This window comes from Hemiscyllium ocellatum, chromosome 3, assembly GCF_020745735.1.
Source record: "Hemiscyllium ocellatum isolate sHemOce1 chromosome 3, sHemOce1.pat.X.cur, whole genome shotgun sequence".
NCBI lineage: Eukaryota > Metazoa > Chordata > Chondrichthyes > Orectolobiformes > Hemiscylliidae > Hemiscyllium > Hemiscyllium ocellatum.
This window is the reverse complement of record NC_083403.1, coordinates 5921561-5948408: the sequence shown is the minus strand read 5'-3', so window position 1 is coordinate 5948408 and position 26848 is coordinate 5921561. Positions and strand designations below refer to the sequence as shown.

The 26848-nt window shown below is 40.3% G+C and overlaps 1 protein-coding gene across 1 annotated transcript in view; it reads left to right on the top strand.

Moving 5' to 3' along the window:
• The window catches only part of enah (ENAH actin regulator), a 397680-nt gene that overhangs the window by 295591 nt on the left and 75241 nt on the right, over positions 1-26848 (top strand). Inside the window, exons 4-5 of the mRNA XM_060847991.1 lie at positions 3584-3668; positions 23175-23449. Of these exons, the coding sequence (XP_060703974.1) occupies positions 3584-3668; positions 23175-23449 (360 nt within the window). The remainder of the gene's footprint in view (positions 1-3583; positions 3669-23174; positions 23450-26848) is intronic.

Sequence of the window (26848 nt, the reverse complement as noted above, 5' to 3'; positions counted from 1 at the left end):
CTTCAGGGATCTACAGACAAGCACCCCAAGAATTCTCTTTTTCTGACCTTCTAAGTATCCAGCCATTCATTGAGTACTCTCTTGCCTTATTGCTTCCAGTATTCAAGATTCAATTCCATCTGCCACTGATCTGCTCATATGATCAACACATCTTTATTTTTCTGTAACCTAAGACTACCTTACTCAGAACTAATCACTCCATTCTTCGAGTCATCTGCAAAATTATTTTCATCCCCCCCACACTTTTCTATATCATTTATGAATCACATATATTAAGAGATGCAGCACTAGTTTCAGTGGTATGCCACTCAGACAAACAGCCTTCAGTCACCATCCCCGACTCCTGCCACTAAGCCAATTTTGGATCCATCTTGCCAAGTTATCCTGGATCTTATGTCCATTACTACTTTTTATCAATTTCCCATATGGAAAGTTGTCAAAACATTTTGTCAGAAGAAATGACTTAAGGAACAAAGAAGAAGAGTGGCAATTTGTGTAGGTTACATTTGTACTGTGAGAATAATGCTGTTAGGCAAACTGGGCATTCTTCTTTTGTCTCCCCCACTATTCATTCAGTTCATCGAACATTTGATAGCCTCATACTCTATCCAAATGGCCTTTATCACATTTGTTTTTATTCATTCACAGAATATGGGTCTCACTGGCCAGGCCAGCAGTCATTGCCCATCCCTCACTGTCCAGAGGACTATTGAGAATCAACCACTTGCTGTGGGTCTGGAGTCACATGTGAGCCAGACCAGGTGAGGATGGCAGATTGGACATTAGTGAGCCAGATGGGATTTTCCTAACATTGGTTTCATGGTCACCTGCCCTAGTAGGGTTTGAACCCGAGTCTCCAAGCCTTCGCTAAATTTCTGGATTAATAATCCAGTGAGAATACCACTCAGCCATTGCTTCCCCTTTATGATGGATGAGGAGTTTCGCTAGGTTCTTTACTTATGTACATTTTAAACCACTGCTACACCACTGTGAAGGATGCCAACTGCCTCATTCCCCCGCCCTCATTTTGGGAACTCCGACCACAATGCCATGTTTCTTCTCCCGGCTTACAGGGAAAAGCTCTGGGAAAATCCACAGGGAGACCTCCTCGTGGATGCAGGTCCAGTATTGGTTGGAGGAGGCAGACGATCAACTCTGGTGCTGTCAGGAATCGGCTGATTGGGCCATGTTCAAACAATCCGCAGGTACCTTGGATGAGTACGTCACCACAGTCACATACTTTATTGCAATTGTGTGGAGTACTGCATACTGAGGAAGTCTATCTGGGTGTTTCCCAGCAGGAAACCCTGGATGAATCGGGCATTCCAAACCTGCTAAAAACCAGGAATGAGGCCTTCAGATTAGGAGACCCACTCAAATATGAGGAATCCAAATATGACCTTTGCAGAGCCAAGGACCAATACCAATCCAAACTAGAGACCCAGACAGACACCCAGCGACTATGACAAGGATTGAATAACACCACAAGTTCTAAAAAAGAAACAGATAGTGCAAGGTAGAAGACGATCTCAGATCACTCCCAGATCGTCTGAACGCCGTCTATGCTTGCTTTGAGTAGAATTTTGGCGGAGAGGTAACACCTATTCTGACAAGTCCTGACAAGCCTATCCCAACAGTCACTGCATCAGAGGTCAGATCAGTTTTCCTTCGTGTGAATCCAAGGAAAGCGATGGGACCAGACGGAGTACCAGGCCATGCACTCAGAGCATGCGCAGATCAACTGGCAGAGGTCTTCTTAGACATCTTCAACCTTTCCTGCAGTAGGCCACTGTCCCCACCTATTTCAAGAGGGCCAACATCATCCCTGTGCCTAAGAAAGCTCATGCATTATGTCTCAATAACTACCCTAACTTTGGTGGTCATGAAGTGCTTTGAAAGTCTGGCCATGGTATTGATCAACTCCAGCCTCCCACTACTTTTAACCCACTCTAATTTGCCTATCGGAGCAACAGCTCCACGTCAGAAGCCATACCACTTTCCCTTCACTCCTCCCTAGAACATCTTGACACCAAGAACAGCTACATCAGAATCCTACTCATTGACTACAGTTCAGCCTTCAACACTATTATCCCCTTGAGACTGATTACTAAATTTAGTGATCTCAGACAAAGCCCACCCTCTGCAACTGGATCCTCAGTTTCCTGGCCCATAGGCCACAATTAGTGAAGATTGGGGACAATATTTCTTCGTCATTAACATTCAACACTGGAGCCCCAGGGGTGCGTACTCAGTCCCCTACTGTGCTCACTGTATACCCATGACTGTCTCCAAATATCAAGTTCGCTGATGACACCGCCATAATCGGTCAAATCTCAGATGGCGACGAAACAGATTAAGGATGGGAGATGGGAAAACCTGGAAAAATGATGCACTGAGAACGACCTAGCTCTCAATGCCAGCAAAACCAAGGAACTCATTACTGACTTTCGGCGGGATGTTATTCATGCCCCCCAACACATTAACAGCACAGAGGTGGAACAAACTCCTGGGAGTGTGTCAAACTCCTGGGAATGGTCATTCACATCAAGCTTTCTTGGATTCTTCATGTGACGCACTGGTTACGAAGGCCCAACAACGTCTCTTCTTCCTCAGACAGCTGAGGAAATTTGGCATGACGGCAAATACCCTTGCCAACTTTTGTAGGTGCACCATCAAGAGCCTTCTGTCTGAGTGTATCACCACCTGCTATTGCAGTTGTATCATTCAAGATCAGAGACTGTTACAGAGTTGAACTCAGCCCATGCAATCACAAAGGCCAACCTCCCATCTGTAGAATCTGTCTACCAGGCCCACTGTCAAGGAAAGGCCGCCACATTCTCAAAGATCCATCCCACCCTGGCAATGTTTTTCTACAACCTCTACTGTCGGGGAGAAGGTACAGAAGCCTAAACGCACGCACCAGCTGGTTTTGTAACAGTTTCTACCCTACTGTTGTTAGAATAAAGAATGGATTCTCAAAGTCTTAACATACACATGTACTTGTGTTTTTGTTTTTCAGATGCTTACTATTATTTACTTATCTATGCTACTTAACTCTGTGATCTGCTTGCATAGCTCGCAAAACAAAGCTTTTCACTGTGCCTTGGTACAGTGACAATAAATACAATTCAATTATGGGAGCATCATTGTATAGCAAACAGTTGTGGAAACCTTGGCTGATTTCATCTCCCTAATTTAGGGATGCTGAGATTGACATTTGGTAACTTCTAATGACTGAGTGCTGGGCCATTTTTGATCACTTGAATGCCAGGAATATGTGGTCATACTGTGATGTTACACAGCATTTGCTGTTCTTGGCAGGATTTGAAGGTACAGTCTGTCGAATGAACTTTCTTTACATGTCTTTTTGTATGCTAACTTCCATTGTAAAAGATACAAATGAATATGCAATTCAGCGTAAATTCTGTAAAATATCTTTTTATGGAGTTGCGTTCTGTTTGGGGAAACATGCAGTCACTCTACGGCGTCTGAGCAAATGAATTTCTTTGTATGCTGTTTGTGCTTGTGTTGTTTATGTATAATGTGGTATTCTTGAAAAGTAATTTTCTATTTCCTGTTTCAGGTCCAACGCTGTCACGACAGAATTCACAATTATTTCCACAAGTGCAGAATGGTCCATGTCAGGAGGAACTGGAAATTCAGAGGCGGTAAACATGCTCTTGTTTTCTCTAGGAGAGCCTTGTACTGATGTTAGCTAGCATTTGTCATGACTCACTGGCATAGTATGCTGGAATCAAACCCTACTATTTGTGGAGTTGTCACATTGTTAAAGATTTCAATAAATATGCAGATTTCCCCAATGTACCTATCTTTTAGAAGTAAATTGACAGAAAACATGAACCAGGTTTCTGTATTTAACACGAATTACTATTTGTCACATGCAATCACTAGTTTTGCATGGTCAGGAAGGAGAGATCTCAATCAGAGTGAGACACAGCCCAAGTAAATATATAGTTCAGGGAATTTGGAGGCAGTTTGGGAATTCAGTGCGGAGGCAAAAGTTGCTTTTTACTTGCTTTTTTGGCTCATAGTTTGTAAAGTTCTTTTTACAGGTGTTTGTAATGAGGTCAGCCAACTGGACCTCACAGAATACAGTTCCCTGATTGGTCCAATCAGGGAGCCCTGGTTGACATACAAAAACGGGAGTGTCGAATAGAAATAAAGATTGACACACTCATTGTTCTTCACTGTGTCCTACACTTTCGCATACACAATGCTATTAGGTAGTAGTGTGGGCGTTATATTTTAGTAAAACAGGAGTGTCAGAGATAATGCCACTCTAATAGCTGACTCTGAAATGGCAGAATTCAAATAAAGGACTGTTTATATGTGAATAAAGGGTGACTTGGTGACGGGATTCAGGCCTCTGTGTGATAATTCATCAATTACCTCTTAACTTGCAGACTGCATTTCTAGATATTAGATACTGGCAATCTGTTCACTTCATAAGTACCTGGAAAACATTAGATCAATAATTGTAACAATTCTTTTACTCTAACTCTAAGCTCTCCTTCAACATGTTCACCCTAATCTCCATCCCTTGCCAAGTTCTCCTCCTATTGGATTGCTGACCCAACAAGCTGTGGTTTATAAAGTCAATTTTGTGTCACCCCCAAGCTTACCTACCACATACCACACCACTATCCACCATATTCTCATCTTTCAATGCTGACTTTCCATCATCAAACCTTGCCTCTCTAAATAGACATTAATTTTCACCTTCTGAATTTTCTCCAATAGTTTCCCTTCCACTGATGTGAGACTCACTGTTCTATCTCTGCTACATGTGTAACTTTGAGCCACATTAGCTGTCCTCAGTCCTCTGGCACCTTCCCTTTGGCCAGAGACAATTTAAAAATTTGGACAAAAGCATGTATTATTTCCTCTGAGCAATCTGGGATATAAATCGTTGCGACCTGTGGTTTAAAGCCACCAAATCCTACAATGCCTCTTCATTTGCTTAAGAACATAAGAAGCAGGAGTAGGCCATCTGGCCCATCGAGCCTTCTCAGTCATTCAACAAGATCATGGCTGATCTTTTCATAGACTCAGCTCCACTTACCTGTCCACTCACCATAGAGTCATAGATCCCAACCCAATCTAGTCCCACCCAGCCCATATCCCTCCAAATCCTTCCTATTCATATACCCATCCGAATGCCTCTTAAATGCTGCAATTATACCAGCCTCCACCACTTCCTGTGGCAGCTCTATTTTGTAAACCTCTATAGGGTCACCCCTCAGCCTCCGATGCTCCAGAGAAACAGCCCCATAACCTTAATTCCTCTACTGTTGAAAAATTTATCTATCTTTGCTTTAAAAACATTCAACAAGGTCGCCTCAACTGCTTTACTTCCACAGACTCGCAACCATTTGGGTGAAGCAGTTCCTCCTCAACTCAGTCCTAATTCTGCTTTCCCGTACTTTGAAGCTGTGCCACCTAGTTCCAGTTTCACTGCCAGTGGAAACAACCCCCCTGTTTCTATCTTATCTATTTCCTTTGTAATTTTACATGTTGCTATAATATCCTCCTCATTCTTCTAAATTCCAATGAGTATAGTCTCAGTCTCCTAAGTCTCTCCTTATAAGCCAATGCTCTCAACTCCAGAATCAACCTGACAAACCTCCTCTGCAACCCCTGCAGTGCCAATGCATTATTTCTCAAGTCAGGGGACCAAAACTATACACTGTACTCAGGTATGGCCTCACCAGAACCCTGTACAGCTGCAGCATAACCTCCATATTTTAAAACTCCATCCATCCAGCAATGAAGGACAATAATCTTGTACTTCTCAGTCCACTTTCCCTATTTCTGTAATTGCATTCTTCTTCTCGCAAGTAAGGACACATGTGAGATACTCATATAACACTCATTTAAATAATTATAAGTGTTTATATTTCTTTCTAAATAAATGTGACGATGTACAATCTCGCATTCTTTTCAGCTCAGCCATTGCTGTGTAGTATCTCTCACTACCCATTCAATCACTGAGCCCTTGAGTCATGTTCAGCAGCTCCAACGGAAGTTCCTGAACATGGTTACTACTGACAAAGTAATATAGATTTCATTGAATAGTACAGCACAGGAACAGCTACCATGTGCCAATCATGATGCCATTCTAAGCTAATTCTATATACCTGTATATTGTCCGTATCCTTCTCTTCCTTTCCTACTCATGCTTCTTAAATGTTGACAACTCATCTGCTTCTCTGGAAGTGCATTCCAGGCACCTATCACCCTTTTTAAAGAACTTTCCCTCATACGTCTCCCTTAAACATTTCCCTTTTTATCTTAAACGTAAACCTAATATTTAGCATTTCCACCTTGGGGAAAAAGACTCTGACTAACCATGCCTCTAATAATTTTATATATTTCTACCAGGTCGCCTCACATCCTGTGATGCTCTGGTGAAAACAGTCAGGTTTGTCCATCCTCTCCTTTTAGCTAATATACTCAATCCAGATAACATTCTGGTAAACCTCTTTTGCACTCTCTCCAAAGCTTCAACATTGTTCCTATAGTGTGAAGATGAGAACTGCTCACAACACTCTGTATCTAGCATAACTGAAGTTTTTTACAGCTGTAGCTTGACTTAGCAACTTGTATCTTTAGTGCCCTTCCCAGTTAAGACAAGCACGCTGTATACCACCTTTACTACCTAATCCACTTAAGTTGCCTCTTTCAGGGTGCTATATGGACTTGAACCCCAAGATCCCTCTGTACATAAAGGCTCCTGAGGGTTCTGCTATTAAATGTATACTTTGCTCTTGCATTTTATCTCCCAAAATGCATCACCTCACAAATTCCATCTGCTGTTCCTCCACCCAACCATCCTGCTGTATCTTTTAATAACCTTCTTCACTATCCGCAACTCCACCAATTTTTGCATCATCTGCAAATTTAAACCACTTACATTTTCATCCAAGTCATTTATGTTACCAACAACAGAGGTCCTAACACAAATCCTTGCAGAACACCATTCAACACAGACCTCTAGGCAAAAAAAAACCCTCCATAATTTCTCTTGTATATGACTTTGCCAATTTGCTGTCTCACCGTGAATCCGATATGACTTAATTTTCTGGGTCAGCCTACCATGAGGGACCTTGTCAAATGCCTTAATAAAATACATATAAACAACATACACTGTTCTACTCATCAATCATCTTCATCACTTCTTCAAAAACTCAATCATGTTTGGTGAGACACAAGACTTCCCTCTCATAAAGCCTTGCTGACTCCATGATCTGTACATTCTTTTCCAAATTTGAGTAAATCCTATCTTTAAGAATCTGTAAGGTTCATTGGTCTATAATTTACTGCATTATCTCTCTTGGCCTCCTTAAACAAAGGCAAAAGGGAGGACTGTAGATGCTGGAGATTAGAGTCAAGGTTTGAGTGGTGTTGGAAATGCACAGCAGGTCAGGCAGCATCCGAGGAGCAGGAAAATCGACATTTCAGGCAGGAGCCCTTCCTGAGTCACTCCATTCACCCAACACCAGGTGATTGTCCCAACAGGTTTATTTGGATGTACTCGTTTTCAGAGTGCTGCTTCTTCATCAGGTAGCTGTGGATTAGGATTATAAGACATAGAATTTATAACAAAGGATCACTGTGTCATGCATACAACTGATATGATATCTTGAGCAAACCTAGATTGTTGTTAAGTCTTTCATCTTTTAGAATGGGTTGCAGGTTTTGGTTCATTAGTATGTAAATCCCAGAACTACTTTTAAGTCACATTCTCAAGATCACTTAAGATTTAATAAAACGGTGATAGCTCAGACAGTGTATTAAAGGTGTGAGGTTACAGTCTGTCTGTATCCAATCTTGAATCAGACTGGTTCTATTTCCAAAGTAGGAATTTACAAAATGTTATATGGATTGGCTGTCTGCAGGTTGTGTACTTTTTGAGCAAAAATAGAATGTATCTGCAAATACAATTCTGCAAATGCAAATTCACCCTATAGTTTTATGATTTTGTGTGTGTTTGCATATGGGGGAAAGAAAGAGAGTGTGTGAGCATGTGCACGTGAGAACGTGTGTTTGCTTGTATGCATGCTTGGTGGAGTGTGTGCATGAGTGTGACGAGGTATAAGAGTGAGAGAGTGTGGGGGGTGTTTGTCTATGAGAGAGGGTCTGTGTAACTGTGTATGTAAGTGTGCTTGTGTGTGAGAGTGTATAATGTAGTGGGGTCACCTGTAGTATGATATGAACCCAATGTCCCAGATGAGGCAATCCTCATGGGTACCGAACTTGGCTACCAGCCTCTGCTTGGCCACTTTGTGTTATTGCATATCTTGAAGTCTGCCTTGAAGGATGGTCACCTAAAGAGGATTCAAAAGTCTCTGTCAGAGTCACTGCCATTAAGATGGCAGTTGTGGCTCTTTTTCAATCCATAGTCCCCTATCCTTCCTGTTTGCAGCTCCCTGTTCTTTCCAATTTTGTAACTCAGAAACACTTGCTCTGTTCCTTTCTCTGAAACCTGCTTCAATGCAAGAATCTGTTCAAAAGCCGCCAAACAGAAAATTATTTCATTCAGAGACAATCTTGCTCCTGTCCTACCACGCACACAGAAAGACAGACTGAAACCCTACACCACAATAATTAGCTTTCCACTTACACATTATATCTTGGCTGGTAATCCCAGTTCACATGGTTCATTCTTGGAACCGAATAATATCCTATCTGGAAACTGATTTAACCCCTTGTGCTGCAAGACCTGCTGAATTCATTGAGCATTTTATATTTTTATTTTCATCTTGAGAATATTTCACAAAATGAAAATTCAGCATTTTCCCACTCATCATCACAACTCTTGTAATGACACTAAAGTTTAATTTAGCAATGTTTCAAATGGCACTCAGTTTTTATATATGATGTGATTCAGTTTAGTAATAAACTTGGCAGCTAGTTCAGTTAGCAATCTGTTGTGTTATTATGAGTAAGTGAGCTGTGAAATAGCTATTTGTTAGGAAGAAACTCCATTAAGGCATTTGCATCAGTGTATTCATGTTGAGCTATGAGCTATTAATTCTGCCCTTGTCATAAGCTAGCTATTCATGTTGAGAAAAATATAAAGGACTCTCTGTCGGTTTTAATTATTGGTGTGTAAGTTTTCAATCATGAAGGTGTTGAGCAAAAATGTGCATCAAAGGAATACAGGACCGGACGTTAGACAGTTTTTACGGTGAGTACAATAAAGCCAAATATTGCTAACTACAGTGAGATTGTGACAAGTATTTTCAGCAGCAGAGCTATAATGCGTTCAGTAATGAGGGATAGTCTTGTTGGACTACCTGAGTTATTCTCTGTTAAATGGAATTCTGAATTTGCGTTGATCTATTAATCAGGTTTCCTTGCTGAACTAACTTCCCTGCTGATAAAAGCAGTACCAATATAGCAGCAAGATTTATACATAAATTTAAGGAAAATCAGGTACAGTTACTGCTCTCAATCACTAACTTCATCCTTGAAAGACACAAGGAAATTTAATCAAGTGGATTTAGGCTTTGGAGACTGAGAGACCCAAAGGATTTTGTCGGAAAACAGAGTTAAAGTGGAAGATTAGTTGTGTACTTGGTGAATGAGAAACATGTTCAGATGGCTTTTTGGTGTATTTTTGTTCCTCTTTGTTTCTTTTCATTAGAACTAAGCATGATGGCCTCAATTGTCCAAGGATTGCTACTCCAACATAATGTGATGAAAAGTGTATGATTTATATGAAAATATAATTTTCCTGTAGAGTTTAGATTTGAAGCTAGTGGCATATAGGTGTTAATCCATTTTTGTGAAGGGAATTAAAAATTAACTAGGTCCATTTAATTGAACCGAGATTTTAAATTGGTGTCACCAGAAGTGTCAATAGACATTTGTTTATATTGTGTGGTTTTATAGTGAGAGAGGGAAAAGGAAGACATCAGCTTGCTTTTGGGTTTAGAATATTCAAGAGTTGATTTTAATTTAGGAAAGCCCAGAGCTTGGAAAGATTTTAGCCAGTTTGAAGGGCATCCAACTGAAGTTAGGTGCAACTGTTGTCTTTCTTAGGAAAAGGAGATTGTTTGAAGCAATTAAGCAAATTGCTTGATAAAAGAGCACAGTTTGTAAATCTTTCTGACCAGGAATATTTGCTTGGAACTCTCCTGATTCTTAGAAGACTGAGAAAGCCTCAGCTGTGAGACTCAAGATAAAAATGGCTTCACAGCTCACAGAATGGAACTGAATGTCAACAGTTAAGTCAAACCTACAAATGATAGAGAAGGCAAATTTATCTAGCTTTTTGGTAACTTAAGTGATGGTATAGGAGTAGATGGGATTTACCAACATGTCCTGAAATCTGATACTTAGATAGCTTGGTTTGGCTAATTTTTTAATAAATTTGTGTAATAAACTTCCGTTGATTATTAAAATTAAACCTGGAGCCTTGATTGCTATATCTCAGAAAGACTGCCACACAATAAATTTATAAAAAGACAAAATATGATCTGTTAATATCTGTGATCCACTGTAAGATCTAGTTTGTCCAGTAGCAATATCAGTTGGAATCATAACAATGAATGTATTTAAGTATTCCAATTACTTCTGAGGAGAAGATGAAAATAATTGAGAAGTAATATAAGAATTATTGCAATCTCTAATTTATCAGATTCCAGTCTAGCTAAATGTTTCAATCGCGATGTTTAATTTTGCAGATGAATTTGCGCTGAATTTTCAAAAGGTTGTTTGCAAATTATTGTACCTGTGTGACTGTTTTATGTATTGAAGAAGTCGATCTGATTGTTTCAACAAAAACTGTTAGGACAACAACAGTCAGAAATTGGACATTCAAACAATTGCAATGTGCTTTCATGATCTGCCAGTTAATTGAGATGTGGCTATCATGAACACAGCAATTCTTGTTTGGATTGAGGTTCAGGTGCATTCATATGATCATGACTTGTTTATGTTATTGGGAAGGCAGAGGGAATTCTCTCGGAGGACATTGTTATTCCCATCTGTTTCCTAGCTAAGGAATAAAGAAATCAATTTTATTAATGTTTGAAAGAGCAGATAAGGTAACTTATGGATGTTATTTATCCTGCATTACAGAATGCATTCCATAATTCCTCATAAGAGACTGTTCATCAAAGTTGAAATTCTTGGAATTAGAGAAAAATTATTAACATGAATAGAAAATTGGCTTGGTGAGAGATACTGAATTTAGATAATGAATAAGCACTGAAATTGACAGTATGCATTGTATACCACAAGGATTTTGTACCTCAGTAATTCATCATATCCGAGAAAAGATAATTATAGAGATCCGAGAACAGTGCAGCACAGGCACAGGCTCTCTGGTTCACCAGGACAGTGCTGGCACATGATGCCTTCCTAAACTAAAAACTTATTGTATCTACGCAGTTTGTATCTTTCCATTCCCCGCCCACTCATATATCTGTCAAGATGCCTCTTAAACATTTGCTTTTGTATCCACTTTCTCTTGCGGCGCATTTTAGGCAATTAGTACCTCTGGCATTATGGGTCTACCTACAACACTTGGACTACAATGACTCAAGAAGGCAGTTTATCACCACCTTCTCAAGGGCATCTAGGAATGGGCAAAAGATGCTGGTGCATCTCACAAAGGAATTTTTAAAAATTACTGTTCAAAACAAAGGAACAAACATGGTTCTGTTTTGTGATTTGGCATTTAATGATTAGAACATGAATATTGAAGGCAGATACATGGTGGTTAGGTTGTATTCAGGCTTGGACCATGAGACTCTAGGCTTGTCAACAATCTGTGGTTCATTTATCCCTTCTCACTTTTGAATTGAACGACTATCATTGATTTATATGGAAAATAACTGTTGAATTTCATTTCATAGACTTTATTTGCGCATTAACTACAACTCAGCCCAAATTTTCAATGCAGAACGTTTAGCCAAAATCTCAATCCATCACAAGTCTCTCTATTGTTCTTTGTTTTAGACTGCCTAATAACGTAGAATTTTGCAGCAATACATTAAGCTCTTTCAGAACCATATTGACAAAAAAGTACAGATCAGGTTTCTGTACTTAACAAGAATTATTATTAATGACAAATAATTGGATTTTAACTACAGGTAAATAATTCTGAACCATCGACATATAACTCGGCTAGTCAAAACGCTAAACCACTTTCAAACATCCCCTTATGCACATGCTGGAAGACACAGCAAGGGGAAAAGGTGACTTATGAAGGGAAAAACTGAGTAAGCAGTTCAGCTTGTTTCTATTCCTACAATCTGCCAGAAAAAGTCTTGAGGTAATCAGAATGCTGCTTCTCTGATTTGTTTTTCCGGGTGCTTTCATTAGTTTACAGGAGGCACAGGGTGGCTGGTTCACCTTAGAAAATGTCTGGCTTATTAATTTAGTGTCACTGCTATACCAACTTCTGAAAGTTAAACTGTTTTCATTCAAGTTTTTTTTTACTGCAGACAACAGACAAAGCTTCTGAGCATCTGGAGATTGGTTTCTTTCTATCTTGTTCACAGCCCCAAGCTGTTCAGCTATCTGAGAGCCAATCACATAGTTTTTGGCAGGCAGAAGGACTCTGAAATCAATAATAGGTTACTAGCCCACAGACCAAATGGCTACCTGTTGCCAAATGGATTTCCTTTTTTATGCACCCTCAGTTCCAGCTTGTCTGCAAATTATCTGCTACTACCTAAACTAGCAGCTGTAAACAGTATTTAACAATGAACTTCAGGTTACTTGCTTTCAAAAACTATAACCTTGAAAGTTCTTGGTATTAAAAACATTCGTTTCCTATTTCAGTCAGGATGGTAGAGAAGGTATATGGCATGCTTGCCTTTATTGATTGGGGAATTGAGTACACGAGTCTGGATGTCATGTTGCAGCTTTATAAGACATTGGTTTGGCCACACTTAGAGTAATGCATTCAAATCTGGTCACCACATTACAGGAAGAATGTGGAGGCTTTGGACAGGGTGCAGAAGATGCTGCCTCGATTAGAGAGTATGAACTATAAAGAGAGGCGACAAAAGCTTGTATTGTTTTCTCTGGAGCGGCAGAAGCTGAGGGGAGACTAGATAGAAGTCTTTAAATTTTGAAATGCAAAGATAGGGTTGACGGTCAGAATCTTTTTCCCAGAGTTTAAATGTCCAAGACTAGGTGAGAGGAAGAAAGTTCAAAGAAGATGTGAGAGGCAAGTTTTTTTTACACAGAATAATAGGACTGTGCAACGTGCTGTCAAGGATGGTGGTGGAGGCAGATACGATGGGAGCATTTAAGAAACTTTTAGATAAGCACATGATGATGCAAGGAATGCAGAGATATGAACCAAGGGCAGGCAGTAGGAATTAGTTGGGGTCATGTTTGGCACAACGTCATGGGCCAAAGGAACCGTTCCTGTGTTGTATAGTTCTATGTTCTAACAAAAATACACAAAAATTAAATGATATGGCCTTTACAACAAAAACCAGATGTTTAGTACAAGAACGCAAGTAATAGGAGAAGCAATATGCCATTTGCCTCCTAGGCCTGATCTGCCATTTAGTATAGTCCTGACTGATCTGGTTGTGACCTCATCTGCACGCCCCTGCCTGTAAATCACTGCCACCCCTCAAGGTGAACTTCCAATTGTGTGTCTCCCTATCAAATGCCATGTATATGATTTAGAGCCAATCCTCAATGATGAGTACATATTAGTAGCTAAGCTCTGACTTAGAGACTGGTAGTATTATGATGCCCTGATTATTATGCTAGCAATGTGCAGATCATCATAAGTCTAAGCAAATGAGGGAGGTTGTTATGACCACCCCCATTAGGAAACTCCACACTGTCTTTGTGGAGTTTACACATTCTCCCCATGTCTGTGTGGGTTTCCTCTGGGTGCTCCAGTTTCCTCCCACAATCCAAAGATGTGCAGGTTGGGTGAATTGGATGTGCTAAATTGCCCATAATGTTCAGGGATGTGTAGGTTAAGTGCATTAGTCAGGAGTAAATGCAAAGTAATGGGAAATGCGTTTGAGTAGGATACTCTTCGGAGGGTTGGTGGTGACTTGTTGGGCCGAAGGGCCTGTTTCAATACTGTAGGGATTCTAAGAAACCATATAGCAAAACGACCCAACTTTATTGAATGATCCCTACATGCAGGACTGCTAACACGATTTCACCCTTCATAACTTCTACTCTAACTCAAATCAAAACCAACACACAATAAACATGATACGTTTTGGAGAATTTAGCTCAATTAATCAGAGCTCACAAACACACAGATTGGACTGAGAACTAACAAGGATTTATTTAACAAACAGTGATATCACGGAAGTGACCTGACCTCACTGAAGGAACCATAGTTTTTTTCCCAAACAGAGAATGCAGTGGAATTTTATACCCTTAGAACAATGAAGTGTGAGTTATGAGACAATGATGTGAGTTGTACAACAAACAGAAATAAAGTTCATTCGTTAGAAAGGTTCAAGTGTCCGGTGTCTGACAATGAGTTTCTTAATTGACTCAGGAGATTCCGATCCTTAGCTGGAGTAGGTGTTAGTGGGTTTCATTCTGGTATCAATGTGTTTGTATTGTTGAGGGGGTAAGCGAAGTACCTTTGGTGCCTTCTTGTCTGTGTACTCTTTCTGAGGGCTTGACTCCTAGTGGAAGCAGCTGTGCCCTAAGGACATCAGAGGTGCTGGGCTATTGTGGATGTACAGCATGGAAACCGACCTTTGGTCCAACTCATCCATGCCGACCAGATATCCCAACCCAATCTAATCCCACCTGCCAGCACTTAACCCATATCCCTCCAAACCCTTCCTATTCATTTACCTATCCAGATGCCTTTTAAATGTTGCAATTGTACTGGCTTCCACCACTTCCTCTGGCTGCTCATTGCATGCATGTAACACTCTCTGCATGAAAAATTTGCCCCTTAGGTCTCTTTTATATCTTTCCCTCTCACCCTAAACCTATGTCCTCTAGTTCTGGACTCCCCCAACCCAGGGAAAAGACTTTGTCTATTTATCCTATCCATGCCCCTTATGATTTTATAAACCTCTATATACGGTCACCCCTCAGCTTCAGACGCTCCAGGGAAAACAGCCCCAGCCTATTCAAACTCTCCCTGTAGCTCAACTCCTCCAACCCTGGCAATATCCTTGTAAATCCTTTCTGAACCTTTTCAAGTTTCACAACATCCTTCCTATTAGGAAGGAGACCAGATTTGCATGCAATATTCCAATACTGGCCTAACCCATGTCCTGTACGGTCGCAATGTGTCTGTCCAACTCCTGTTCTCAATACTCTGACCAATAAAGGAAAGCATACCAAACGCCTTCTTCACTATCCTATCTACCTGTGACTGTACTTTCAAGGAGCTATGAACCTGCACTCCAAGGTCTCTTTGTTCAGCAGCACTCCCTAGGATCTTACCATTAAGTGTATATGTTCTACTAAGAATTGCTTTCCCAAAATGCAGCACCTCACATTTATCTAAATTAAACTCCATTTGCCACTCCTCAGCCTATTGACCCATCTGATCATGATCCCATTGTAATCTGAGGTAACCTTCTTCACTGTCCACTATACCTACAATTTTGGTGTCATCTGCAAACTTACTAACTGTACCTCTTATGCTCACATCCAAACATTTTATATAAATGACGAAAAGCAGTGGACCCAGCACCAATCCTTGTGGCATTCCACTGGTCACAGGCCTCCAGTCTGAAAAACAACCCTCCACCACCACCCTCTGTCTTCTATCTTTGAGCCAGTTCTGTATCCAAATGGCTAGTTCTCCCTGTATTCCGTGAGATCTAATCTTGCTAACCAGTCTCCCATGGGGAACCTTGTCAAACGCCTTCTTGAAGTAGATATAGATCACATTCACTGCTCTGCCCTCATCAATCCTCTTTGTTACTTCTTCAAAAAACTCAATCAAGTTTGTGAGACATGATTTCCCACTCAAAAAGCCATGTTGACTATCCCTAATTAGTCCTTGTCTTCCCAAATACATGGACAGCCTGTCCCTCAGGAGTCCCTCCAACAACTTGCCCACCACTTACGTCAGGCTCACTGGTCTATAGTTTCCTGGCTTGTCCTTACCACCTTTCTCACATAGTGACACCACATTAACCAACCTTCCGGTTTCCCGGCACCTCACCTGTGACTATCGATGATACAAGTATCTCAGCAACGGGCTCAGCAATCACGCCCCTTGCTTTCCACAGAGTTCTAGGGTACACCTGATCAGGTCCTGGGGATTTATCCACTTTTATGTGTTTCAAGACATCCAGCACTTCCTCCTCTGTAATATGGACATTTTTAAAGATGTCACCATCTATTTCCCTACATTCTATATCTTCCATGCCCTTTTCCGCAGTGAATATTGATGCAAATTACTCATAGAGTCATAGAGGTGTACAGCATGGAAACAGGCCCTTTGGACCAACCCATCCATGTCGACCAGATATCCCAACCCAATCTAGCCCCACCTGCCAGCACCCGGCCCATATCCCTCCAAACTCTTCTTATTCATATATCCATCCAAATGCCTCTTAAATGTTGCAATTGTACCAGCCTACACCACTTCCCGTGGCAGCTCATTCCATACCCGTACCGCCCTCTGTGTGTTAAAGTTGCCCCTTAGGTCTCTTTTATATCTTTCCCCTCTCACCCTAAACCTATGCCCTCTAGTTCTGGGACTTCCCGACTCCAGGGAAAAGACTTTGCCTGTTTACCCTATCCATGCCCCTCATAATTTTGTAAACCTCTATATGGTCACCCCTCAGCCTCCAACGCTCCAGGGAAAACAGCCCCAGCCAGTTGAGCCTCTCCCTATAGCTCCTGGGGCAATTCAACAGAGGCAAGGCAATATTGGCCAAATCTCTTCTCTTACATCTTTAATGGGTATGCCGGGTTTTCAACCAGGGATGATATATTCAGGATTTAAAAATTGGGCAGATAGGGGTGTGTCCTGACTGGGTGATTTATTTGAGGGAGACATAATGATGTCCTTCGATCAGCTAGTACGGAAATACGAACTATCTAATAGGGACCTCTGTTGCTTTTTTCAAGTTAGGGATTTTATTCAAAAAAAGACTACACTTTTGACTGATCCCTACAAATCTGACATGGAAAGGGGGAGGTGCTCAGTGCGAAGGGCACACTTTCTGTCAGTTCTTTATATCATCAATTGGGAGGTGCTCCCTCTGATGAGTTCGATCAACTGCAGGGTATGAGAGAGAGAGCTGGGTGTTGGAGTGTCCTCAGAGGTTTGGGAAGATATTTGTGAAATTGCAAAAAAAGATATCAATTTGCAATAGGACCCATGCTTTTCAGTTGAAGATCCTCCACAGGGTTCACTTGGCTCCGAATGCTTTGTCAAAATTTAAACCAGGGGTATCTTCAGTATGACCCGCGTGCAAGGTCTGTACGGGCACTCTTACCCGTTATCTCTGGTCTTGTGGTAGGCTTCAAGCATATTGTATTGCTGTGGAGGGGTGTAAGAGTGGAGAAGGACCCTACCTCTCTTTGTCTGGGCCTGCCCAGTGTGTTCCCTGCAAACGCGCATAAGAAAAAACTTTTCAATATCCTCACTGGCAAGGAAGAATATTTTGCTAGGTTGGGTATCTGAAACCACTCCCACCCCAAGGCCGGTGGGGTTCCTGTCGGTTTGGCAGAAGGTTGTTATGCAGCATATTCCTTTGGATTTTCTCACAAGTACGGTACACCATAAAACTGAGAATTTTTATAAGACATGGAAGCCCTTTTTTGGAATACCTAGACACAAATTTATCTGCCACACTAATAAGGGCTTTTATATAGCCGTAACAATTGTGTTTTACCAGTCCAATATCGGGGGAGGCGGAACTGTGAATGTATGAGTGTCTTGTTTGGCTGAGTTGAGTTATCACTATTTATTAGTTTGTTAGCAAGTTTTAAGAAGATTTGTAGCTCAGGTTGAGGTTCTGTTAGTTTGTTGTTGGTTATTATTTATTTAGTTAAATAGCTAGTTTGTTTTTTTTAAATTCTTTTTTTCTATATATGTTTATACATTTGTACGTGAGGTTGGATTAGGTTTTTATTTAACTTATGTTTTTATTGTACTGTTTTGAATTGTATTGTTTTGTATTTGTAATATTAAAAAATCTGTTTTTTCAATAAAAATATATAAAGAAATGTGGGGTAAGCTCAAAGGGCTGAACTGCCTACTTCTGCTAATGTCCTGATATTCTTAACAGAGTATTTTTAAAAGCTTTTGGGGTGAAAATATTGTAAATTATTGTCTCTATTTTTGTAGATACAACTTTCTGTGGTAGTATCTAGTTGAATAGCTGGCGCATAGTCTTTGCTGAAGCAAAGTTCCATCTTCGTGTTGAGTACACTCTTTCATGTGGGGGTGGTCAGTTAGCAAAATTGGTTGGATAGCTAGTTTGTGATGCATAGTGATCAATTCCTATACAGGCTGAGATAGCATGAAGGACTCTCCTTTTCAAAGTCATCCCTTGACCTCGTAGCCTAGCTTATTGCATACTCTACCATCACCGTCAAGCCAGTAGATAAGCTTTGAATCACAGAATCACACAACAGAGTTGTGAGAAGAGTTAGACCTTATACAATAAAAGGGACAGTAGCAAGTTGTAAACAAAATTAGCTAAGTGATAGTAAACAAAGAAAAATAGTCACAATTTGTCCACTCTTTCCCTCATAACTGACTTATCCCTTGAACCATTTCCAGTAAACCTCTTCTGCACTCTCTTCAATGCTCTCTATAACATGGCATCCAGAACTGAACACAAAACTCCAGCTGAGACCTAACTAGTGGATCATGAGTTTAGTGTAAACTTTTTATTTCTTAAAATCTGTGCTTCTATTAATAAAATCTAGAATGCCTTAAGCTTTTTTTTTAACTGTTCGTTCTGCCTATCTTGCCACCTTTGATGACTTAGGTGTACACATATATACCAAGTCTCTCTGCTCCGTTGTCCTTTAAATAATGCACTTTAGTTTATTCTGTCTCCATGTTCTTTCTGCCAAAAGGTATTACTTCACACTTTGCTGCATTCAACTTAATCTGCTAACTATCTGCCCACTCTACCATCTTGTTAATGGCTTTTTGATATTCTACAGTCCATCTCACATTATACACTGCTTCCAAGTTTTGTATCATCTGCATACTTTGCAACTGTCCCCACAGCAAGGAGTAGATCATGATTATATATCCGTGTAAGAAAGAGTCCTAGAAACAGTGAAGAACAAGCAAACCTCTATAGGTTGGTTTCAAAAATCTCTCCCTCTTTTTCCGTAAAGTTGCTGTTCTCCAATTTTCTGTCAAAAGAGCAGAAAACAACTACATTGAGAGAGCTGAAAGAGAGTTCTAAAACTGAAAGGGTAAAGAAAGACCAAGGCTTAATCAATCAACCAGTTAACTGTAATCTTTATCACTGTGCAGATAACATTGAGGCATCATCAAAGAATTGAGGATTATAAACTTAAAACTATAAAACTAAATTTTGTAATTTTAGGTGGCTGATATGGAACTGTGTTTCCCCGACATTTTTTCTATCCAATCACTTTGTATTTTGACTGTCTTTTAGTCTTTGTGTGGAAATTATTAAGAAGGGTAAAGTTTAAGATACTTATGTTAGAAATCTGTTCTTTTACTATTGTTAAAGTCATGAGTGTTACAATTGTAATGCAGGCCAGTTTTACTGTTACCAAAATAACCTATTGAGGTTTGCTTGTATCCAACGTGCCTTTCAGTCAGAGGCAAATTGAAATTTTTGGTAATTTCATTGAATCTTTACATTTTGAGTCAGAAAAGCAAAGTTGCCATAATCTTACCAAATTTCTATGCGTGCTGTCTCATTGGAGAGAGAGAGAGGGGGGTGGGGAGGGGGGGAGTGGGGACTGGTGGTACTTTTACCTGAGGCCAACCAAGCCTCAAGCAAGGGGAAAAAGATTGAGAAAGAGTGTTCTCTATGATAACCTCAGCCAGTGTGGAAATTTAACCCATGTTGTTGGCATGACTGCATCTCAAATGAGCTATCCAGCTAACTGACTTGTGCAGTATAGAAGAGACCCTTCAACTTGAATCTATGCTTGTTGCATTTTCCAGCACTTGGCCTTGAATGTTCCTTGAACATTCCTTGAATGTCATGACATTTCAAGTGCTTTCATTTTAAAGGTTGTGGTTTCCCACTTCTCCTACCCTCCTAGACAGGGCTTCATATTCACTTTGTCCATGCCCCTTAAAATCATACACATGTCAATCAGGTCCCTCCTCAGCCTTCTCTGCACTAAAGAACACAACCCAAGCCTATCCAGTCTGTCTTCACAGCTAAAATGCTCCACCCAGGCAACATCCTGGTGAATCCCCTCTGCACCCCCTCCAGTACAATCATATCCTTCTTGTAGCATGGTGACTAGAACTCTACAGTATACTCATCTGTGCCCTAACCAAAGTTCTGTACAGTTCTGCCCAAACCAAAGTTCTGTACAGTTCTTATAATCTATGCCACAACTCATAAAGGCACATGTCCCATATGTTTTCTTAACTATCCTGTTAACCTGTGCTGCTGCCTTCAGGGATCTATGAACAAACCTTCCAAACCCACAACAACTTCCATCTAGAAGGACAGAGGCAGCAAATACATGGGAACATCACCAGCTGCAATTTTCCCTCCAAACCACTCACCATCCTGACTTGAAAATATACTGCCTTTCCTGCACTTCCGTTGGGCCAGAATCCTAGAATTCCCTTCCTAAGGCAATTGTGAGTCAATCCACAGCACATGGAGTGCAGTGATTGAAGAAGGCAGCTCACCACCACCTTCTTGAGGGGAACTAAGGATGGGCAATAAATACTGATTAGCCAGATTAGTCAGATCCCAAGAATGAATTAAATAAAATCCTAAGATCCCTATGTTCATCTCAGCTTCCTCTAGTTCTGCCATTCATTGAGTAATTTGTTGTGACTCCGTGATGAGTGGGTCTTGATTTCTAGTGCAGTAACCCAGTGAGTTGGGACAATTCCAGTAGTCTAATCTGTATCATTGCTGAAATACTAAAAAATATATTTAGCAGTGATATCAAATAACACTTGGATCACTGGGATCCAGATTTCATTGTAACCTTCATCCATACATGGACAAAAGAGGTATATTTAACTGGCTGCTTCCACTCCACCTCCTTGCTGGCTCCTTCAAGTCTGTCTCCTCACTGGCTCCCTCCACTCTGGCTCCTTTCACTTTATCTGCCTCCATGCTAGCCTCCTCTATATTAATGGATTCCTGCACCATGTTCCCTTGCCAGCTCCCTCATCCTCACCACCTCATTGATACTTTAATAATTACTATGGAGTAAACCATACAATGTTTGGAGGTTTTTATTTAAATGGAATACCAATGTTGAAATATCTTGATTATTGATGTGGAGAAGAGTTAGAAATTGAAATTAACTGATAGATTATTACAGTGAACTGTTTCATATGTCTAAATTTTAGAACTGGAATATAGAAAACATCTTACTGTGGAAGGCCAGTCCCAGTACCTTAATGAATAAAATAGCAGGAGTTACTTGTGGTTTTTCTAGGTCAATTTGATGTGTTTTTCACATGAGAGAGAGAGATGGACAGATCCTTTCTGTCCAGACATCTCATGCCTTCTGACTCATTTACACCCACGAGCTGTTAATCTACCTGGAAGTCAATCACATAGATATTGGCAGATTGTAGGCCTCTGTCATTGGCAATAAATCACCAATTCCAAACCAATCAGCTGCTTGTTACTGGCTGAATCTCCATTTTTTTTTACTCATTTTTTTTCCCATCTCCAGTGACACTTCCACTGAGCTCACAGTAATGTAAATAGCACTTATAGTGAGTGTCAGGTTCCTTGGTTTTTAAAACAGCAATTTTCTCATTTCAGTTCACAATCAAAATTACAGAAAAATAAAAAAGGTATCTTTACAAATGTACCTGTTCATGAAGATTGACATTTAAGTGCCAGGCTTCGACTAAGTTTTAAACCACACAGGCATGCCAACTCTAATTGATCAAGGCATCGTCCTGAGTAATAAACCAAAAGTAGTCAATTATTTTGTTGAGTTTAATCAAGGACATATACAGTTTCTTTCTGTCTGCAGAGAGCAGGGTGCTGTATATCAGTATCTGTCGCCCGACTGACAATCCTCAACATAAATCTTTGTACACTCAGGATTATGCAATTGTAGAATCACCACTGATGTTTGACACTGTGATGCGAGATTTACAATGTGAGCTGGTTCGGTATGGTCAGTACCACATTTTTAGATTAGACTTACAGTGTGGAAACAGGCCCTTCGGCCCAACAAGTCCACACCGACCCGCCGAAGCGCAACCCACCCATACCCCTACATTTACCCCTTACCTAACACTACGGGCAATTTTAGCTTGGCCAATTCACCTGACCCGCACATCTTTGGACTGTGGGAGGAAACCGGAGCACCCGGAGGAAACCCACGCAGACACGGGGAGAACGTGCAAACTCCACACAGTTAGTCGCCTGAGTCGGGAATTGAACCCGGGTCTACAGGCGCTGTGAGGCAGCAGTGCTAACCACTGTGCCACCGTGCCGCCCCATTATTATGTGAATAATAATCATTAAATTCCCTCTGGAATATGTCAGTTGAACTACTTTACCATTAAGGACATTGCAGTGGCTCAGTAGTTAGCACTGCTGCCTCACAGCACTTGAGAGTTAGATTCAGTTTCAGCCTTGGGTGACTGTCTGTCTGTGTGGAGTTTGCTTACACTGGGGAAGCCTTAGCATTGCTGAATGCTATTCTTTAGGATCAGTAGTATTTCTGAGATTCTGAGAATTAAACCACTGCCTTTGTAACATTTCTGCCAATGTTGGTACCAGTCCCCGATGTTGGTGTGAAGGACTTTATAAGATTGGCTGTTCCAGAAGTCATTGGTGCATGTGTAAAGTACAGAGTTCACAGAGAAGGAAATCTTTGTAGTCAACCAAAAGACTTGAGAAAAATTTGCGTCAAGACAAAATAATGTATTTTTTTTAAAAGAGAACAAAATGGTCAGTAGAATTCAAACACTTAGTACTGAAAATTATGTTACAGTTTTGTGGCTTATAACTCTCCCTTGACATAACATCCAATGTGTGTTCCAGACAACTGCAAGAGCAGCAACGACAGAAGGAACTAGAAAGAGAACGCTTGGAGCGTGAGCGAATGGAACGTGAAAGATTGGAAAGGGAAAGGCTTGAACAGGAACAGGTAGAACGTGAAAAACAAGAGAGAGAAAAACATGAGCGTATGGAACAAGAAAGACAGGAACGGGAAAGACAAGAAAGAGAGGAAATGGAATGGCAAGAAAGAGAACAACAAGAACAACTTGAGAGGGAACAGCTGGAGTGGGAGTTAGAACGAAGGATGTCGTCAGCTGGTAAGTGACATGTAAAGGTAAATATACATTATGCACTGGTCACAGTAAACTGATCAGATTTGAAGCTACAGTATCCCTTTTTATTGACCTGTTGTCCAATCTATTTCACTTGGATGTTTGCTTGATTCATTTTATGATGTGAACAGTTTTATTTTTGATTTGGGACAGTATTACAAAGCTTAATATTTTATGTGTAACTGAATAGGTTAAGGGATTGGCAAGTGAGACTGTTTCTGAGTAGGCCTTTATTAAGTGAATGGTTGGGATTTTGCAGTTGGTACAAGGTGCAACAGTTGTGATTCATCATGCTGACAGTTGTCCATAGACGGTTTCTTGTGCTTTTGAATGGCAGTATGTATTATTAAATCATTTCACGTGGCGCCCTCTACAGTGGTGTCATCAGAAAAGGCAAGGAATAATGAGGGTCTGCAACAGATCAGATTAAAGAATCATTGCTGAGACAAGGAGGTACAAATTACAGTATTTATTTTGAGATAAATTAAGAAAAGTAGTGAAGGAAACTAAAATGGGATGAATAGAATAATTGGTGCATTAGAGCTTGAGAAGAAAATGGCTAAGATAAATAAGAGAGAAAAATGTAAAATAAAAGTTTTTTTTCAGTTTTAGAAAGTTTGATAATACTAAATTCATGAATGAATGAGACTCCATAGTTGCCAAATTAAATTTTCAGAGTCTGAGAGAATGTTTAATCATAATTTTAACTTCTTGTGCCTTAAAATAATTTACATCTGAATACATGTGCTCTTAGTGTGTTTGGTTGCTAACTACTACAACTTGATGCATTCATTTCAATGACAAATCTTATCGTGGGGTAATTACAGAATTGTTTTGGTGCAAAAAGAGGCCTTTCAACTCATCATGCCTGCACTGGTTCTGCTCCCTAGTGCCAATCACCTACTTTTTCCTCATATCCCTGCACACCATTTCTGTCCAAATAACCATCCATTCAGTTGAACCTCCCTCCACCACATTTCCAGGCAGTGGAATTTTCTTTTACGAGCAGGACCATCTCCCTATCTACTCTGTCCAACCCGTTCATGATTTTGAAAACCTCTATCAAATCTCCTCTGAGCCTTCTTTTCTCCAAGGTGAAAAGTCCCAACTTGTTCAATCTGTCGTCACAAATGAAGTTTCTTAATACTGCAACCATTCTTGTCAACTGCTTCGACATTCTCTCCAATGCATTCACATCTTTCCATAATGTGGTACCACAATTGTACACAATACTGCAGCTGAGATTTAACAAATGTCTTATACAAATTCAATATCACTCCCTTGCTCTTGTACTTTGTGCCCTCAGTTAATAAAGCCAAGAAACACTGAAAGCTTTATTAACTGCTCTCTCCAACTGTCCTGCCCCTTTAAAGAGCCAGGTCCCTCTGTTTCTGCAACTCCTTTAGAATTGCCCCCTATTTAGTATTGGCTTTCAATGTTCTTCTGACCAAAGTACATCACCTTACATGAGTCTGCATTGAACCTCACCTGCCACTTATCTGCCCACTCTATCAATTTGGCAATGTCATTTTAGAGGTCCACACTGTCTTCTTCACAGTTTACAATTCTTCCAAGTTTAGTGTCATCTGGAAATTTGAAAATTGTCTCTTGCGCACTAAGCTCCAGATTATTAATTTATAGCAAGCAATGCAAGGGTGCCAATACTGACCCCTGGAAAACTCCTCTACAAACCTTCCTCGTGCCCAAAGAAGTATCTATTGAGCATTACTGTCTGTTTCCTATCAGTCAACCAATTTTGTATCCATGTTGCTGCTCTCCCTTTAATACCATGACTTATAACTTTTCTCACAAGTCTGTTGCTTGGCACTGTATCAAACGCCTTCTGAAAATCCATGTATACCACATCAACAGCATTATCATCACTGATCCTTTCTATTACTTGTTCAAAAAAAAACCTCCATCGGGTTCATGCAAAAAATGTTTTTCTTAGAAATCCATGTTGACTCTTTCTAATCAGTCCACCTTTTCTCATGTGACTATTAACTCTATCACAAATAATTGTTTCTAGAAGTTTTCCCAAGTCTTCTAGCACCTCCCCGAGAGTAGGGTTGAAAGTTTATGGCCTGTTTCCCTGCAATTTCTATCTTCACTTGTTTAAAAATCCATGGATGCTTCCCATTTGGTCCCAGTACCTTGACTAGCTTAAGTGCCAATAAACTAACCAAGACTTCTTCCTTAGTAATTTTGAATCCTTCTAAAGCGACAGAGTTTCCTCTCCTGTCGCTATTATTTGGGCAGCAGCATCTTGTATTGTAAAGGTAGATGCAAGGTATTAATTTAACACGTCAGCCATGCTCCCTGCTTTCACATGTAAACCTGAAACAAAAACAAAAATTACGGGCGAAATTCAGCCTGTCTGGCAGCATCTGTGGAGAGAAAGCAGAATTAATATTTTTGAGTCCAGTGCCCTGAAATCAGGAACATTAATTCTGCTTTCTTTCCATAGATGCTGCCTGACAGACTACGTTTCTCTAGCTATTTCTGTTTTTGTTTTAGATTTCTATCATCTGCAGTTTTTTTAGTGCTTCTCTCATGAATAAATACCTTGTTTGGTCTCTGATCAGTCCTACTTAAACCACTGTTACTGTTAATATGCCACTTGAGGACTTCGGGATTTCCCTTTGTTATCTCCTTTATTCATAATTCCTCTTTGCTTCTCTTATTTGCTTTTTCATCACCCCTTAAACCTTTAGTATTCCTGTTCGATCTTAATTTTATTTTCGGCTTTACCCTTGTCATAAGCACATTTTTTTTGCTTTTTAATGTTAACTTCTATCTCCTTTGCCATCCAGGAAACTCTGGTTTTGTTTGTCCTATCTTTCTCATTAGAGGGAATATACCTCGACAATACTCATGGTGTCCTGTTGTTCAGTTACTGTTTTTCTCTTCACCCTCATTCCAGTCAGTCCCGCTCAGATGTATTATTGCCCCATTGAAGTGAGCTGTCTAATAAATGATTTTACTTACTCTGGTTGCATGTCATTCTCCAACACCAACCTGAACCTGATGATACAATGATTAGAGTGTCCTAAATATTACCTCACGGACACTTGATCCATTTAGCCCACCTCATTTCCATAGATCAGTGCATCCCTCTGGACTAGACACACATTGCTGTCGGAGACCCTGCTGAAAACAATCTAGGAGCCCTTGTCCTTCGCTGCCCCTTACAATAGCAGTACTCCTCTCATATTTGGTAGTTGAAGTACCTATTGTAGTACTCAATGATGTCAACATTTCTTTGTAAATTCCCTGCAGATTTGTTCTTCTGCATCTTTTTCACTAGTTGTTATTTATAGACAACCGCTGAAAATGTGTTGCTGGTTAAAGCACAGCAGGTTAGGCAGCATCCAAGGAACAGGA